The following is a 15,964-nucleotide window of genomic DNA, read 5'->3' as shown; positions in this document are numbered from 1 at the left end:
GTAGCCGAATTAGCAGTCAATAAGAAGAACGGTGGGATAGAATTATCTTGGAAGGAAACCCCCCATTTAATTGTCCAATTGGTTTTCTAAAATGATCGCACGAAGAAACAGAAAGGAGAGCAAGCGAGAAATTCTGATAAAATTGCCAAGCACGAAGAAAGCATAAAAGAAAAATGAAAGGAGAAAGATGACTAAAGGAAACCCTTTTGTTTACAACACTCAATTGCTCCATCAAACATCTCTTCCAGACCATATTTGTACTTAAATCCCAACCCCAGCAATTTCTTGGAAGACATGTGAATGGGTTCTTCCTCTTCCATCTCACTCAATATACTGTCAAAAAAAAAACAAAAAACCTCATCAGTTCAATAGGCCACTTGAGAAAAAACAAATCTAGCTTGAGTGAACAAAAAAGAAGTAAAAAAAAAGAGTAGAACGAACTCTGTTGGGATTTTGAACTCTGGAAACCTGTTGCTTAAGAACTTAGCCAGGGTATGAATAGTAGTGTCATTAGAAGAACAAAGGTATCTCCCCTTTGCTTCTGGGCACTCAAATAAGAATATGTGCGCAGACGCAACATCATCAATGTGTACGAATTGCATCTGTCTCGAGACCTTGCACTGCTCCCGATCGCCTGATTCATTAGAAAATATGGAGATGAACATGGCAATCCTAATCTGTTTCTCATTAGGTAAATGCACAATCAAATGCTAGTTTATATAGTCATTTTTGTTGGAGTAATTGGTTGTTTTCACATGGGGAGCTGATATTTACGCCCCTTATAAGTCTGAGGACACCCGCATTTAAACGCCGTTATGGGCTAGGATGAGCTGTCAGTTAGTAAAATAAGAGTACTTCTAAAATGACGACAATACCCTTCCAACAAACCGCCTATTCCTCACGATCAAAATCTTTCTGTTCTCTGCCCTTACCAAAATCCCCTATTCGATCTCTCTCCCTCTCAAAATCTTTTCTCTTTCTCTCACCTTACCAAAATCAGGAAACCTCATTTCCTCTCTCTCTGGCACGACCAAAATCGAGACCTTCGTGCTCTCTCCGTCTCTAAGCTCAAATCAAAAGAAGAGCTTGCCATCACAGATTCACAGTTATCTCTCTCTCTCTCTCTCTCTCTCTCTCTCTCTCTCTCTCTCTCTCTCTCTCCCCATATATATATATATATATATATATATATAGAGGAATAAGATTGTACGCTCGACCGTACCTAAAGTTAGGTACGGTAGAGTGCCAAATCACATGGGTCCCACATTTTTGGTGAGCATCTAAACCATTCATTTGCAAGGCCCCATCATAGATAGGGTGCATACCAAAAATCAGCTCCATAAGATCATCCTAACCCATCCATTTGTGGAGGCCAAAATGGACAGACAGTGTTTGTCCACAAATCTGCCCATTTTGGCCTCCAGTTTTGGAGGGGTTAGGATGATTCAATGGTGCTGATTTTTGGTATGCACCCTATCTATGATGAGGCCTTGCAAATGAATGGTTTAGATGCCCACCAAAATGGGGGACCCATGTGATTTGGCACTCTACCGTACCTAACTTTAGGTACGGTCGAGCGTACAATCCTTTTCCTCATATATATATATATATATATATATATATATATATATATATATATATATGACCATGAAAATATCTCATGTCTATGAAAATAGGGTTTTCCATTTTGGGCTATTAGATTTACTTTTCAAGTGCTCGGTGAAATGCTCGAGAGGGATTATATTTTCTTCTTGTTTGATTAGATATTGGGTTTAGTTGTTAATGGCTACATGTGTTAATTTTTTTGCTTTTCTTTGTTAAGACTAGAGTGGGCATTGGGCTTTAGTTATTTATGGTTGTGAATTTCATTATTAACATCAAGTTACTAGATTGGAAATGAGTTGATGATTTTAGTTGTGAGAATTAACTATATCCGATTGTAATATGATAAATCAAATTAGGTTGTTTATTTCGTTTCTGATTTTCTTCCATTATATTATTTGGTCCCGGCTTAATGTGCAAATAGTGATTATGAATTATAAAAGGGAAATTATTTCTACGCTCCAATGTTTTGATAAACATGCGCTCCAACTTTTGTCGTGTGGTATTTAGCAGGCTGTCAAAGGAATATTATGATTCTCAAAAAGCTCTTAAAGCCCTTAAAATACTACACGACAAATATGTAGAGCGCATGTTTATCAAAACATTGGAGCGCTGAAATCATTTCCCTTAAAAAAAAAAGTGTTAAATTGTTGTGGTTTTTTATCTGCTTTTCATTTTTAATATAACTCGCTAACATTTTTTGAGTTTATATCAGTTATATTTTTCCTACTTACGATGGACATTCAAAGCCAAGAAGAATGCCCTAAGAATATGGAAATGCTTCTACCTCTAAAGATGGAGTTTGCAAATCGAGAAGAGCTTCTTGAGCATGTGGCCAATTTTGCAAAATCCCAAGGGTATATTATAAGCATTAAGAAATCGGAAAAGAACAAGAAAGTTATCATTGGATGTGATAGAGGAGGTGTTTACAGGAATACTCGTAAGATTCCGGATAATCTTCGTCAGAAAGACACTTGCTCACGCTTGATAAATTGTCCGTTTAGAATTGATGGTAGAAGGATATACAATGGTTCATGGATACTCAATATAAAAAACTTGGAGCACAACCATAAAGCTTCAGAAGATATCTCAGGTCATCCCTCCAGTCGTCGGCTTTCAAAAGAAGAGATTTTGCGAATTAAGGAAATGACTATTGCAGGTATACAACCACGTCAAATACTTTCTTCTCTTAAGCAAAGTAATCCACAATTTTTATCAATATCAAGAGATGTCTACAATTGTATTGCGAAGGTTCGTAAAGAGATACTAGCAGGTCGTACCCCTAGCCAAGCCTTAGTAGACGAACTTGCTAATGATGGTTTCTTATATAATCTTAAAAATGATGAAGAAGGTCGTTTGACACATTTATTTTTCGCTCACCCACAATCGATAATATTGAGCAAGAGATACTCTAATGTTTTTTTGATGGATTGTACCTATAAGACCAATAAATACAAGATGCCATTATTTGATGTCGTTGGAATGACAAGCTTTGGTTCTTCATTTTATTCATGCTTTGCATTTCTATCGAAAGAGGAAACAGAAGATTATGTATGGGCTTTGAAAATGCTTCATGATATGTTGGGTGGTGTTTCTCAACAAATAGTATTTGTAACAGACAGGGAATTGGCCTTGATGAAAGCTATACATGTTGTATTTCCAAGAGCTATTAATCTTTTGTGTGTATGGCATATTGATAAAAATATTTTATCGAAATGTAAACGTCATTTTGAAGATGGAGACAATTGGGAGAAATTTTTATCTGGTTGGAGTACTTTGATAAACTCTCCAACCGAAGATGCATATGTTGAAGCTTGGAAAGAATTTAGAGATAAGTTTAAAGAGAAGGTGATTGCTATCAACTACATTTCCGACACTTGGCTTCCTTATAAAGAATGTTTTGTAAAGGCATGGACAGAGAAGCATCTTCACTTTGGGAACCGTGTTACTTCAAGGGTAGAAGGTGCGCATTCCCAACTTAAAAAATACTTGCAACTTTCAACCAGTGACTTTTATTTGGTTAAAAGGAAACTATGTCTAGCTATTGAAAACCAGTTTCAAGAAATCAAAACACAGCTTTCAGCGGAAAAGATTAAAGTTCCTTATAAGTTGCATATGGCATTTTTTCGTGAGCTCATTAATCATGTATCTATTTTTGCATTGGATAAGCTTTTCCAACAATTTGAGTTGGCTACAACTTGTTCAACTTTGGCCACATGCAAGAATCACTTTACTGCTACCATGGGGCTTCCTTGTGCACACAAGATTAGATATTTGTTGGATGAACGTAAGGTATTGTTTCCAAGTGATGTTCACTCACAATGGCGAATAGATGATCAAGCAATCGATGATATGAATTGTGTTAAAAATAGTCGAGAAGAACAAATGGAAAAGATAATTGGGAACTTGCAAGATAAATACCGAAAATGGCCCTCCTCTCAACAAGAGATTGTTTTAAATCAACTTTCTCAGGTAGTGAACAGTTCTACCCCAATGCTTCATGAACCTAATGTTCAAAACCCGAGAGGACGTCCACCAACGTCAAAGAGTCGAAAGACAATCAGCAGCACAAGACGAGACCCTTCATCATTCGAGATTGTGGAAGCAACAAGAAGATGTAGTATATGCAAAGGCGTTGGCCATAACAGCCGTACATGTCCACGACAAACCGTAGGTACCGTCTCAACAACTTATTTTTCTATGCCCATTCCAATTGGTGTTGAAACTGAAATTGGCATTTCAGAATTGAGCACTTTCCCTAGTGAGACTATCGGATTTGGGGATGATTAGCAAATGGTAAGTTGCTTATATTGCTTGCAAGGTCAAGTTATGAAATTTAATAATGTGATTTTTCTTTTCTATCAATCTAGATTGGCTGATATATTTAAGATTTTCTTCGCCGCAGATGGAGTTTTTTTATATAAACCCCTCCCCCAACTTTTTGCAGAGGTGATTTTTGTCATATTTTAGTTAGAACAATTTGCTAATAGTGAAAGGTAAGAATCTTTTGTCATGACCTCATAATGAGTTTTTCTTTCTTTTTTAAAAAGGACATTGATGTGTTTTCTTGAATTATTTTGTAGGAATCTTGGACGATCGAAGTGGCACTCATTCAAATCTGAAGCATTTGTTGTTGTTTTATACCATCAAAGTGTCACTCATTCATTCCGGCGCTTCTCTAATATATCATTGATTTTGTAATGTATGCGTCCATTTTGTCATTTAAATCGCCCCATGGGGTCATTATTAATGAAAGACCTTTCGATTTACATTTAGATTTTCATCAACTAAGGATTTGAATTCTCGCAATGTGTTGAAAATGAATCAAATCAGTGCAAATTTATGGATCTTGATGGATTCAAATCACCATCTTCTTGAGACATATTTCTCAAGTTCAACTCTTTATTGATAATGTTTATTTGTGTATCTGATTTAAAACCCTTGAATTGACGTTGTGTAGGGAGAGAAAGGTGAAATTGTGAATGCGCCCCTAAGTGCAGATTTCTGCACTAATGGAAGGGGTGCCTAGCCACGCAAATTGGCCAGTGGACAAATATTAAGGTGTTGGAAGTGTGAGCTGTAACCGAACTGACGTTATGTTGGGAGAGAGGGGAATTTGTGAATGTACAAATATTAAGGTGTTGGAAGTGTGAGCTGTAACCGAATTGAAGTTATGTTGGGAGAGAAAGGGGAAATTGTGAATGTGCCCGTAAGTACAGAATTTCTGGAGTAAAATTCCTCTATAAACTGAGGCAAAAACCTTATTAGATCCAGACAATTCCCAAGGCGAAAGTAATTCCGAACTCACTGTGCACAAAATTCTGCTCTTAGGATAGATGATCTGAGCAGCTCTAGGACAAGTTCAATTACAATTAGAGACTTTCATCCCATTGAACACCCTGAACCGAACAACTTCAAGTAGTGCAAGCTCCTGATACCAATCATGCATTATAACTCTGTTTGGAATGCTCTGAGATACATCAAGCATACACTCTCTAAATGAAGATTGAGTAGGTACTGGTTCAACCGTTCTAGTCTTTTTTCTATGAAATTTTAGAAATGTTTTCCCTTTTTCAAACTTTGCTAGAAAATTCCTGCAATTAAACGGGCCTCAGGAAAAACGATTCTCTTAATAGTCAATGTCATAACTCATAACCACATGTCCTCATTTTCCTTATTACATCTCTCCTGTCATAGCAGCCAATTTGTGATGAAGAGGGAAGTGAGTCTTTTTCCGGTGCAGAACCTGTTGCTGCAAATGGTGACTCTGTTATAAGATCTTTGGAAGGGGTGGCCATGGAAGGGTTCCAGATTTTTGGTAAGGTGAGAGAAAGAGAAAAGATTTTGAGAGAGAGAGAGATCGAATAGGGGATTTTGGTAAGGGCAGAGAACAGAAAGATTTTGATCGTCAGAGAGAGGAATAGGCGGTTTGTTAGAAGGGTATTGTCGTCATTTTAGAAGTACTCTGTTTTTACTAACTGACAGCTCATCCTAGCCCATAACAGCGTTTAAATGCGGGTGTCCTCAGACTCAGAAGGGGCGTAAATATCAGCTCCCTTTCACATGGTATAAGAAGGCTTGCCTCACGACAGGTCATGGATTATAAACCCAACAACTACTTGATATTAAAAATTCATGTGTATTGCCAACCCAAAAGAAGGACCACACGTGAGTGGAGCACGTTGAAGTATAGATTATTAAATAACACTAACTAACAACTTAAGCTTTTGGAGTAATTGGTTGTTTCACAATTTTATGGCAAGAATGGAGGCCACAATTTGCTGAACTTGATCAAATGTGGAACCCAACTTGGGCCCTAATTGTTTTGGATTTTGAGAAGATTGTGAGTCCTCCTACAACTGATTATTGAACTCAAAATTATGCTTAATTTTAAGTCTACTAATCAGTTTGGGACTCGCAATCAGTTCTTAAAATCCAAAACAGACATGGCCTTAGTATATGGTGGACCAACCTTATCACTTTCACTTTGAATCACAAAATTGAGTATCCGTCGGTACTCACACTGCATAATTTATTACCATGACTGATTCTGAATGACAACACCCATTCGGTTGGACTTCTCCTTCTTCATGAACATAAATGCTGTGAAACAACCAATTTTACTGCAAAAGCTTAAGCTCCGATCCCATGTGAAACAATCAATTACACCAAAAGCTTAAGCCATTAGAGTTTGTGTTATCTAATCATTTGTACTTTTACGGTTGGCTGTACATGTGAAATTTTATCATCAAAGAGTTGTTGGGGTTCTGAACCCAGGACCTACCGTGAGGCATTGGTGTTATGTAATCATTTGTACTTCAACGCACTCCTTGCCTTGCCTTGCCTTGCCTTGCCTGTGGCCCTTATTTTTTTGGGTACACATGCAATTTTTTGATATTGAACTCGGGACTTGCCGCGAGGCAACAGCTCCGATACCATGTGAAACAACAAATTACCAACAAGCTTTTGGAGTAATTACCTAGAATCAAAGCCAAGGCTATAGAGAAGCAACTAGGAAAATGTGGGATTAGAAATGGCCCCACCAGAACAGAAGGAACCACCGTCACAAGTTCCAAACCATGTTCCTCTGAGAATCCCAGAGCAGCCCTTTCTGTGAGAGTCTTTGAAATGAAGTAAGAGGATATGGGCATTTCTTGGCCTCTACAAAAATCTACGTCCGTCCACACACTCTCGTCCAACACTTTGAGATCTTTCTTCCCACTGAAGGCCACAGCACTACCGGACGATGTGTAGACAACTCGTTTCACCGTCTTGGAATTAAGGCACGCTCGGAGAATTCCTAGGGTTCCTTCCACGGCAGGCTCGATCACCGTTTTATCGGGATTTTCAGGTTTGAAATTGATTGGGTGAGCGACATGGAAGACTCCCACGCAACCATTGATTGCTTCGTCGTAGCTGTTTGGTTTGCTCAGATCCGCGTCCATGATTTCTAGCCTTTCCGATGCGCCGGGAAGGATTTTTAGGTGGGTTGTGTCTTCTTTGTATTCTGGTCCAAGAGAAGAGAAGAAAGATGAGAGAGAGTGTGTATCAATTGAAGTATAAATGATTAAATCACACCAACTCGTGTAATTGGTTGTTGCACATGATATCTGAGCAATTGCCTTGCGACAAAAACCCAATAACTAGCCTCCATATTAAAAATCCATGTATACGGCCACAACCCAAAAAAAAATAAAAATGGCCGAACATGTAGGAGAGTGTTGACGAATAAATGATTGAATGACTCCAACTCTAATAGGTTATGCGTTTGGAGAAATTGGTTGAGACGAGAGAGAGAGAGAGAGAGGCTATTGAATTTGTGGATTAGGGAATACGAAATGAGCAAATACTATGTGAAATTTGCATACAATTCAGAATTAAGTTCATCTGGAGGCGTCAAAAATTCGAATTTTTTGTGTGAAGATTTTTGTAAATATGCTCCTAACTTAGGGCTGCAACTCATGTCGTGCTCAACCCAAATCCAACGGGTTCGAGCCAATTTTGTTTTGGATAGCGTTGTAAATTTCTTGGGTTGGGTTGGGTTGGGTTTAGGTTTAGGAAAGGTCAAGCCGATTCAATTTTGGGTTGCGTTAGGTTTGAGCCTTTGGCCTCCCCGACCCGACTCAAACCTGACTTCCTTCCTTAACTTTATTGTGGTTTTACAAATCTTAGGGTCATTTTTTTTTTTTTTTAACCCAAGGCTAACCCAAACCAACCCTGAGCTGATTTGAGGGAATGTTAGCGTGAGGTTAGGTTAGGGTTGGGAGAATTCGAGGCAGATTCGATTAGGGTTGACCACCCTAGACCCGAGACTAGGGTTGGGTCCGTTCAGAAACTAGAGTTGAGGGAATGTTAACTCGAATTGAGGGAATGTTAACTCGAATTGAGGGAATGTTAACTCGAATTGGGTTAGGGGACTCGGGTTGGGTCTGCTCAAAGACTAGAGTTGAGGGAATGCTATCTCGAATTGGGCTAGGGTTGGCCTCAACTAGGCCCAACCCAGCCCAAGTTGCACCCCTGTCCAAACTCCTAATCACCATTCTGCACCCCTGTCCCCGGGTACAACATACTCCAACCGGTCTCTCTCTCTCTCCAACATGAACGGTTGGTGGGCCCAACAATTAATTTGTTTAAATCTTTGAGCAAGGTAGGCCCCACCCGTGTTTTGTCAAAATGAACTGTACGGCCCACGCCATAGGGATCCAAACCGTCCATTTGAAGGGCCACATCGTAAATAGGTTGTGTCCCAAAACTTCATTCCCATAGGATGATCCAGCCCTTTGATCTAAAGAGAAACTTCATATTATGGAAACCTCTATAGATCGGAGGGTTGTGGCCATCCTATGGAAATGATTTTGAGGGCACAACCTATTTACGTTGTGACCCATCAAATGGACGGCTTGCATCATCACATGGTGGCCCATTGGTGGCCCCAGATTAGTAATCATGCAAATAGTGGGGACGCTAAGAAAAAAAGAAGTGTTATAAATGTAATGAAAAAGATGAGTTAATACGGTACTTGGATCTGATCGGACGGTGGCCCTAACAGAGTAGCCCTGTTGAAGAAGTCTCATAATGAGCCATGAAGCCAGGTACCCCGCTCCCCCCGTTACACAAACCTTCCCTTTTTCATCTCCCATGACCTCTCTCTCTCTCTCTCTCTCTCTCTCTCTCTAATAACTTAGTAATGGGTGTAAGGGTCCCCCCTCTTATCGACTCCATTCAGGGTTATGCACTGGGTTTTCGTGTATGTGAATCTAGAAATATGTGCAAAAGAATGACCGGTAGGGGGCGCGTGGACTCTACCAGTCTTTACAAAGACTGGTAGCGCATGTAGCTAGGCTAGTTTTGATTGGTTCCAACTTCTAAGTTCTAACACCCAATTTAGGTGACGATATACTTGTTTAGGGTGTAACTCAGGTTGGGTAACGAAGCCCAGCCCAGCCCAGCCCAGCCCAAGGATTCCCAACCCTAACTCAGCCGGTCTCTAAATCTCTCAACCCTAAACCAACCCATCTAATTCGAAATCAGGTCAGGTTAGTTCAGGTTCACCTTGGGCCAAACATAAAAATACAATAAACCAGAGAAAGTCGAGATAAAATTAGAGGCTTTGTCTTCTCTTTCCTGCGCGTTGGAAGGATACTAGCTCTCGGCAGGCTTTGTCTTCTGTCTTATCTTTCTTGCGCGTTGGACGGATACTAGCTCTGGATGAAAGTGTTAGGCTTAAAATCGGTAACAGATATGGCAGTGACGTGAGAGCTGAGCTGGAGGACCCGAGGAGCAAAGGTGAAGGGGATAAGGAGCTGAGTCATGCGCAAGGAGTAAACGAGGTCAGAAGACCAACCCGGAGTGTTACTCCGAACAGGCCATTCGACACTCAAGTCAGTATGAGCAGGAGTGTAGAGCTAGTTTAAGAATGGTGGGTGAGAAGTTATTATCCTTCGGTTTGAGCTTTGAACCCCCTTTTATAGAGGGAAACTGGGTGACGTGGGATTATCCACCCCAGGACAGGTGTCGGCCTCCTATAGGTTTGAGTTCACCTACTCCAGGACAGGTGTCGGCCTGCTATAGGCTTGAGTTCACCTACTCCAGGACAGGTGACGGCCTGCTATACGCTGCTATTTTTATACCCCGTCAGTTGCCCCCCAGTTTTTCAAGTCACTGTAGTGATTTGGGGAAGTGTGGTGAGTCACATCCCAGATCGGGAGGAGTCTGTCTGGTGGAGCCGTTTGTCCGGCCTGTGGGATCAGGCCGGAAACTCTGTCAGTCCGGAAACTTCGTCAGCCCGGCCTGGAAACCAGTCCGGAAATTCTGTCAGTCCGGCTTGGGAGTCGGTCAGGAAACTTCGTCAGTCCGGCCTAGAAACCAGTCCGAAAATTCTGTCAGTCCGGCTTGGGAGTCAGTCCGGCCTGGAATCCAGTCCGGAAATTCTGTCAGTCCGGCTTGGGAGTCAGTCCGGAAACTTCGTCAGTCCGGCCTGGAATCCAGTCCGGAAATTCTGTCTGGCCGGCTGAGGAGTCAGTCCGGAAACTTCGTCAGTCTGGCCTGGAAACCAGTCCGGAAATTCTGTCAGTCCGGCTTGGGAGTCAGTCCGGCCTGGAATCCAATCCGAAAATTCTGTCAGTCCGGAAACTTCGTCAGTCTGGCCTGGAATCCAGTCCGGAAATTCTGTCTGGCCTGGGCCGGACTCATTTTTGTCGCGTAACGATTGCGCCATATTCTGTCCGGCTTGGGCCGAACTCATTTTTGTCGTTTAGTGAACGCGTCATATTCTGTCCGGCTTGGGCCAGACTCATTTTTGTAGTTTAGTGAACGCGCCATATTCTGTCCGGCTTGGGCTGGACTCGTTTTTGTCGTTTAGTGAATGCGCCATATTCTGTCCGACTTGGGCCGGACTCGTATTCTGTCCGGACACAACCACCTTAAAAGCTATCCCTTGCACGAGCACTTCATGGGGGACCTCAGGCCCTTGGAGATACGCGCGTTTTTACTATTGCCTTTGCCTCGAAGTGTGTGTCCGCCATTAATAAAAGACACGCGGAGCCATAGGAGGGCCCTCGAAGCATGTGCCTTCCATAAATGCGAACCGCCTTAAGGCAAGGCCTACAAGAAGGGGTTTTTCACCCTTCATTTTTCACTTTTCATTTTTTACCTTTGCCTTCCTTTCTTTTTGCTCTGCCAGTTCGGTTCGCGCAGTTCGTGGTTGTGATCGTCTGTGGATTAGGAGCCTTCAGTTCTGACCGGTAATCTTCTTGAGCCTTTCTTTTTTTCTTCGTTCATGTCCGATAGTAGTTCTAGTTCTGAGTCCGGTTCGGAGTCCGGTTCAGGGGAGTCATCTTCCAGTAGCTCAGGGTCTAGTTTGTCAGGGAGGGCCTGAAATAAACCGACCAGGACTTTCGAGCCAGTAATGGCAAGTCCCGATGTTAGAGTAGAGATCGTAGATAGTGATGACGAGGTGAATTTGGACGAGGTGATTCTTGATCTGAACACGATTCCGCTCCCAACGGATAGTTATCTTCGAGCAGAGGGGAGTGTTGGTAGTGACGCTGCCGAGGCGTCCACAACATTTATCCCTGGCCGGGCCGTTGAGGTCATAGCCAGGGCCCGGATGGACGCCAATCCTAAATACAACATACGGGCCCTTGTCAAGTAGAATTACCTTGATGAGTCCATGATGAGGGACATTAGGGATAGATACTGTGTTCCCCCAAGGTTTGGGCTGAGGGAGGCGACAGAGGGAGATAGGGCTTGCAACGAAAGCTCTGACGTTTGTATATACGATGAGTCGTTGAGGGCCGGACTCAGGTTCCCTTTGCACCCATTCTTCACCGCAGTCCTTCGATATTATGGGCTGGCTCCGGCTCAGGTTGCCCCGAACTCGTGGAGGACGTTGGCCGGCTTCGTATACCTTGTCCAGGGCCGGCTTGGGAGAAATTTGTCTGTGTCGTTGTTCCGCGCATGTGCGCACTTGAAGAGGCATAAGGACGGGGGTTGGATTTACATTAGCCAGCACCCGGAGGTGAAAATGATCACTGGTATTCCTACTTCCATACACTTGTGGAAGAACAGGTTCTTCTACGTCGAGGACAGGGAGTCCATCGAGCCCTGGCCGGTTCCTCTGAAATGGGACGCCCCGGATACAGTTGCAATGAGTCGCAAGCCGTTCCTTGAGGGTGAGGATGCGAGAACATTTGCCCTGGTCCGCGATGAGCTGGACCGTGAGGGACTCATTCATTGTGCAGAATTCCATGGGGAAGAGGTTCTGGTCGGGCTTGGCCTTAGTACTGCGACCCCGGCACGTATGTGGCTAGCATTGCTTTAAACCCCCTTCTTTTTTTTCTTTTTTGCTTCTGACCGTTCTGTTCATGTTCACTTTCAGAGATGCAGCAACAAACAAAGATGGAGAGAGTAAGGCAGGGAGCATTTGGAAGGGCCCAGCAGGGCCAGAAAAGGAAAGCCGCCGAGATGGCGAGTCCGGCTCCAACTCAAGACACGGAACCTCCCAAAAGCAAGACTACGGCGAAGTTGGTCGGAGCCTATGGCCAGGGAGCGGGGTCCTCGAAGTCAGAGGGGACGCCTGCTGGAGCCCGTTCTCCGTCGGCGAGAACTGGAGACAATGTTTTTCGGCCCAACTGGGCCGTTCAGAAAAACGACTCCACTCTCGGTGAGAGCCGGGTAGCCGCTGAGCTTCTCACTAAAGTCCTCCTCAGCAAGGATAAGCACCAGGTTCTCCATGAACCTCCAGCTACGGCCGACGAGGCCATGTTCTCTTCTCTTTATCAGGTAAGATGGCCCGCGAGTATGCTTGTTTTCTGTCTTTCTCCCCGCTTTCTTGTGTTAACACTTGCTTGCCCGTAGATTGGATTGTACTATAATGATCTCCGGGAAAAGAGCAAGAAGTTCTCCGAGGAGATAACAAAATCAGAGGAAGAGAGTGGGAAGCTCATGAAGGAGGCAGAAGAGCTTCAAAGGTCCATTGGACAGACGGAGGCGGAGAACAAGCGGCTCAAAGAAGAGTTGGTCGCTCAGAAGCAGAAGGCAGCTGAGGCCCTTAGCGCACAGAGGGAGAGAGCCAGGGAGAGACTCGAGGCGGCCGTTCAGAAGAACGAGGACGAACTCTTCAGTTTGTCCAGCGAATCGTACAAGGTTGGATTCTTTGACTGCCTTGAGCAGGTTAAGCAATCCAACCCGGCCGTGACCTTGACGGGGCTGGTTCTTCCGGATCCAGTGGCGCCCGATGAAGACAAGCAGGGTATTGTCGCTGCTACAGAGGAGGTCCCGGAGGCACACCCACCACAGGGTGGTGGCCATGGGGTTCCTTGAGTTCTCCTCTCTCTTCTCTCTTTTCTTTTTTGTAATGGTCCTTAGAGACCCAACTTTTGTAACAGCCTTTCGAGGCCTCATTTTTTGTAATGGCCTTTCAAGGCCCTATTTCATGAATGGAAATTACATCTTGTTATTTATCGTCCACTCTTCACTTATCTGCCTCCGGCCCTAGTTATCACAGTTTTTACTTACACTGTGGACTAGGGACAATCTGGGCAGACAGACATTCAAGCAGTGAGTACCCCAGTTTTAGTGAACTGGGTTTCCGAGTGATGTTGGTTTTTGCGTCCGGGCTTGTTCCGGACCAGGAGTGCGCTCCCGGTCTTTGCGGAGACGAGCCGTGGCGAAGCAAGCAGCGAGTACCCTACTTTTAGTGAACTGGGTTTCCGAGTGATGTTGGTTTTTGCGTCCGGGCTTGTTCCGGATCAGGAGTGCGCTCCCGATCTTTACGGAGACGAGCCGTGGCGAACCAAGCAGCGAGTACCCTAGTTTTATTGAACTGGGTTTCCGAGTGATGTTGGTTTTTGCGTCCGGGCTTGTTCCGGACCAAGTGTGTGCTCCTGGTCTTTGCGGAGACCAGCCGTGGCGAACCAAGCAGCGAGTACGCTAGTTTTAGTGAACTGGGTTTCCGAGTGATGTTAGTTTTTACGTCCGGGCTTGTTCCGGACCAGGAGTGCGCTCCCGGTCTTTGCGCAGACGACCCATGGCAAACCAAGCGGCGAGTACCCTAGTTTTAGTGAACTGGGTTTCCGAGTGATGTTGGTTTTTGCGTCCGGGCTTGTTCCGGACCAGGAGTGCGCTCCCGGTCTTTGCGGAGACGAGCCGTGGCGAACCAAGCAGCGAGTACCCTAGTTTTAGTGAACTGGGTTTCCGAGTGATGTTGGTTTTTGCGTCCGGGCTTGTTCCGGACCAGGAGTGCGCTCCCGGTCTTTGCGGAGACGAGCCGTGGCGAACCAAGCAGCGAGTACGCTAGTTTTAGTGAACTGGGTTTCCAAGTGATGTTGGATTTTGCGTCCGGGCTTGTTCCGGACCAGGAGTGCGCTCCCGGTCTTTGCGGAGACGACCCGTGGCGAACCAAGCAGCGAGTACCCTAGTTTTAGTGAACTGGGTTTCCGAGTGATGTTGGTTTTTGCGTCCGGGCTTGTTCCGGACCAGGAGTGTGCTCCCGGTCTTTGCAGAGCCGAGCCGTGGCCAACCAAGCAGCGAGTACCCTAGTTTTAGTGAACTGGGTTTCCGAGTGATGTTGGTTTTTGTGTCCGGGCTTGTTCCGGACCAGGAGTGCGCTCCCGGTCTTTGCGGAGACGAGCCGTGGCGAACCAAGCAGTGAGTACCCTAGTTTTATTGAACTGGGTTTCCGAGTGATGTTGGTTTTTACGTCCGGGCTTGTTCCGGACCAGGCGTGCGCTCCCGGTCTTTGCGGAGACGAGCCATGGCGAACCAACCAGCGAGTACCCTAGTTTTAGTGAATTGGGTTTTCGAGTGATGTTGGTTTTTGCGTCCGGGCTTGTTTCGGACCAGGAGTGCGCTCCCGGTCTTTGCGGAGACGAGCCGTGGCGAACCAAGCAGCGAGTACCCTAGTTTTAGTGAACTGGGTTTCCGAGTGATGTTGGTTTTTGCGTCTTGGCTTGTTCCGGACCAAGAGTGCGCTCCCGGTCTTTTCGGAGACGAGCCGTGGCGAACCAAGCAGCGAGTACCCTAGTTTTACTTAACTGGGTTTCCGAGTGATGCAAAGAGATTTGCAAAAGAGCTTCTATCATTCACATTCAGTATATATTTACAAAGTCACTTTCACGCCGGGTAGCCCACTACTGATAGTATTTGCGAAGGTTTTATGAATTCCAGGCATGGGGTAATAGGTGCTCCTCCAGTGTCTCCAACTTATAACTCCCCGGGCGAATCACCTCTTTTACTCGGTACGGCCCCTCCCAGGTTGGGGAAAGTTTTGCGACATTCTTTGGTTGGGAGATAGCAGCTTTCCTGAGGACTAGATCCCCTGCTCGAAATTCTCTGTGGCGTATCTTTGAATCATGATAGTTGGACACTTTCTGTTTGTAGGCGGCGACTCTGATTCGGGATTCTTCCCTGGCTTCTTCCAATAAGTCGAGATTTGCGTTGAGCCCGTCACCATTGAGCTGTTCATTGAAGTCGGTGACTCTAGGAGACGGGGCTCCCACATCGACAGGTATTACTGCTTCCGTCCTGAAGGACAAGTTGAATGGTGACTCCCCCGTTGGTGTGCAGGGGGTGGTGCGATACGCCCACAAGACGTGATAGAGCTCATCTGCCCACCAGCCAACTTTTTCGTCCATCCTCTTCTTTATCCCCTGCAGTAGGATTCTGTTCGTTACTTCTGTCTGCCCATTCATCTGAGGGTGCGCCACTGAAGTAAATCTCTGTTCGATCTTAAAGTCGGAGCAAAACTTTCGAAAGTTCCGACAGTCGAACTGTTTACCGTTATCTATTATCAAGACGCGTGGGATCCCGAATCTGCAAACCACTGACTTCCAAAAGAAGTTCTGCACGCTCTGCTCTGTGA

The 15,964-nt window shown here is 44.6% G+C and overlaps 2 protein-coding genes across 2 annotated transcripts; both read right to left on the bottom strand.

Annotated features, from left to right (window-relative positions):
* Positions 1–114: 114 nt before the first annotated feature.
* Positions 115–9,309, bottom strand: LOC143885063 (noscapine synthase SDR1-like). Its single transcript, XM_077389022.1, has 4 exons — positions 9,122–9,309; positions 7,082–7,609; positions 442–634; positions 115–333 (listed from the first exon to the last, which is right to left on the bottom strand). The coding sequence occupies exons 1-4, from the start codon at positions 9,240–9,242 to the stop codon at positions 192–194; spliced, it is 984 nt and encodes a 327-aa protein (XP_077245137.1). The 5' UTR covers positions 9,243–9,309; the 3' UTR covers positions 115–191.
* Positions 9,310–15,257: 5,948 nt separating this feature from the next.
* LOC143882853 (uncharacterized) lies at positions 15,258–15,737 on the bottom strand. Its single transcript, XM_077386251.1, has one exon. The coding sequence runs from the start codon at positions 15,735–15,737 to the stop codon at positions 15,258–15,260; it is 480 nt and encodes a 159-aa protein (XP_077242366.1).
* Positions 15,738–15,964: the final 227 nt, after the last annotated feature.

This window comes from Tasmannia lanceolata, unplaced genomic scaffold (assembly GCF_043159265.1).
Source record: "Tasmannia lanceolata isolate RefF3 unplaced genomic scaffold, GAP_Taslan_0.1 ptg000008l, whole genome shotgun sequence".
Taxonomy (NCBI): domain Eukaryota; kingdom Viridiplantae; phylum Streptophyta; class Magnoliopsida; order Canellales; family Winteraceae; genus Tasmannia; species Tasmannia lanceolata.
Note: the sequence above shows the minus strand (reverse complement) of the source record. Positions and strands in the feature narration are given on the sequence as shown.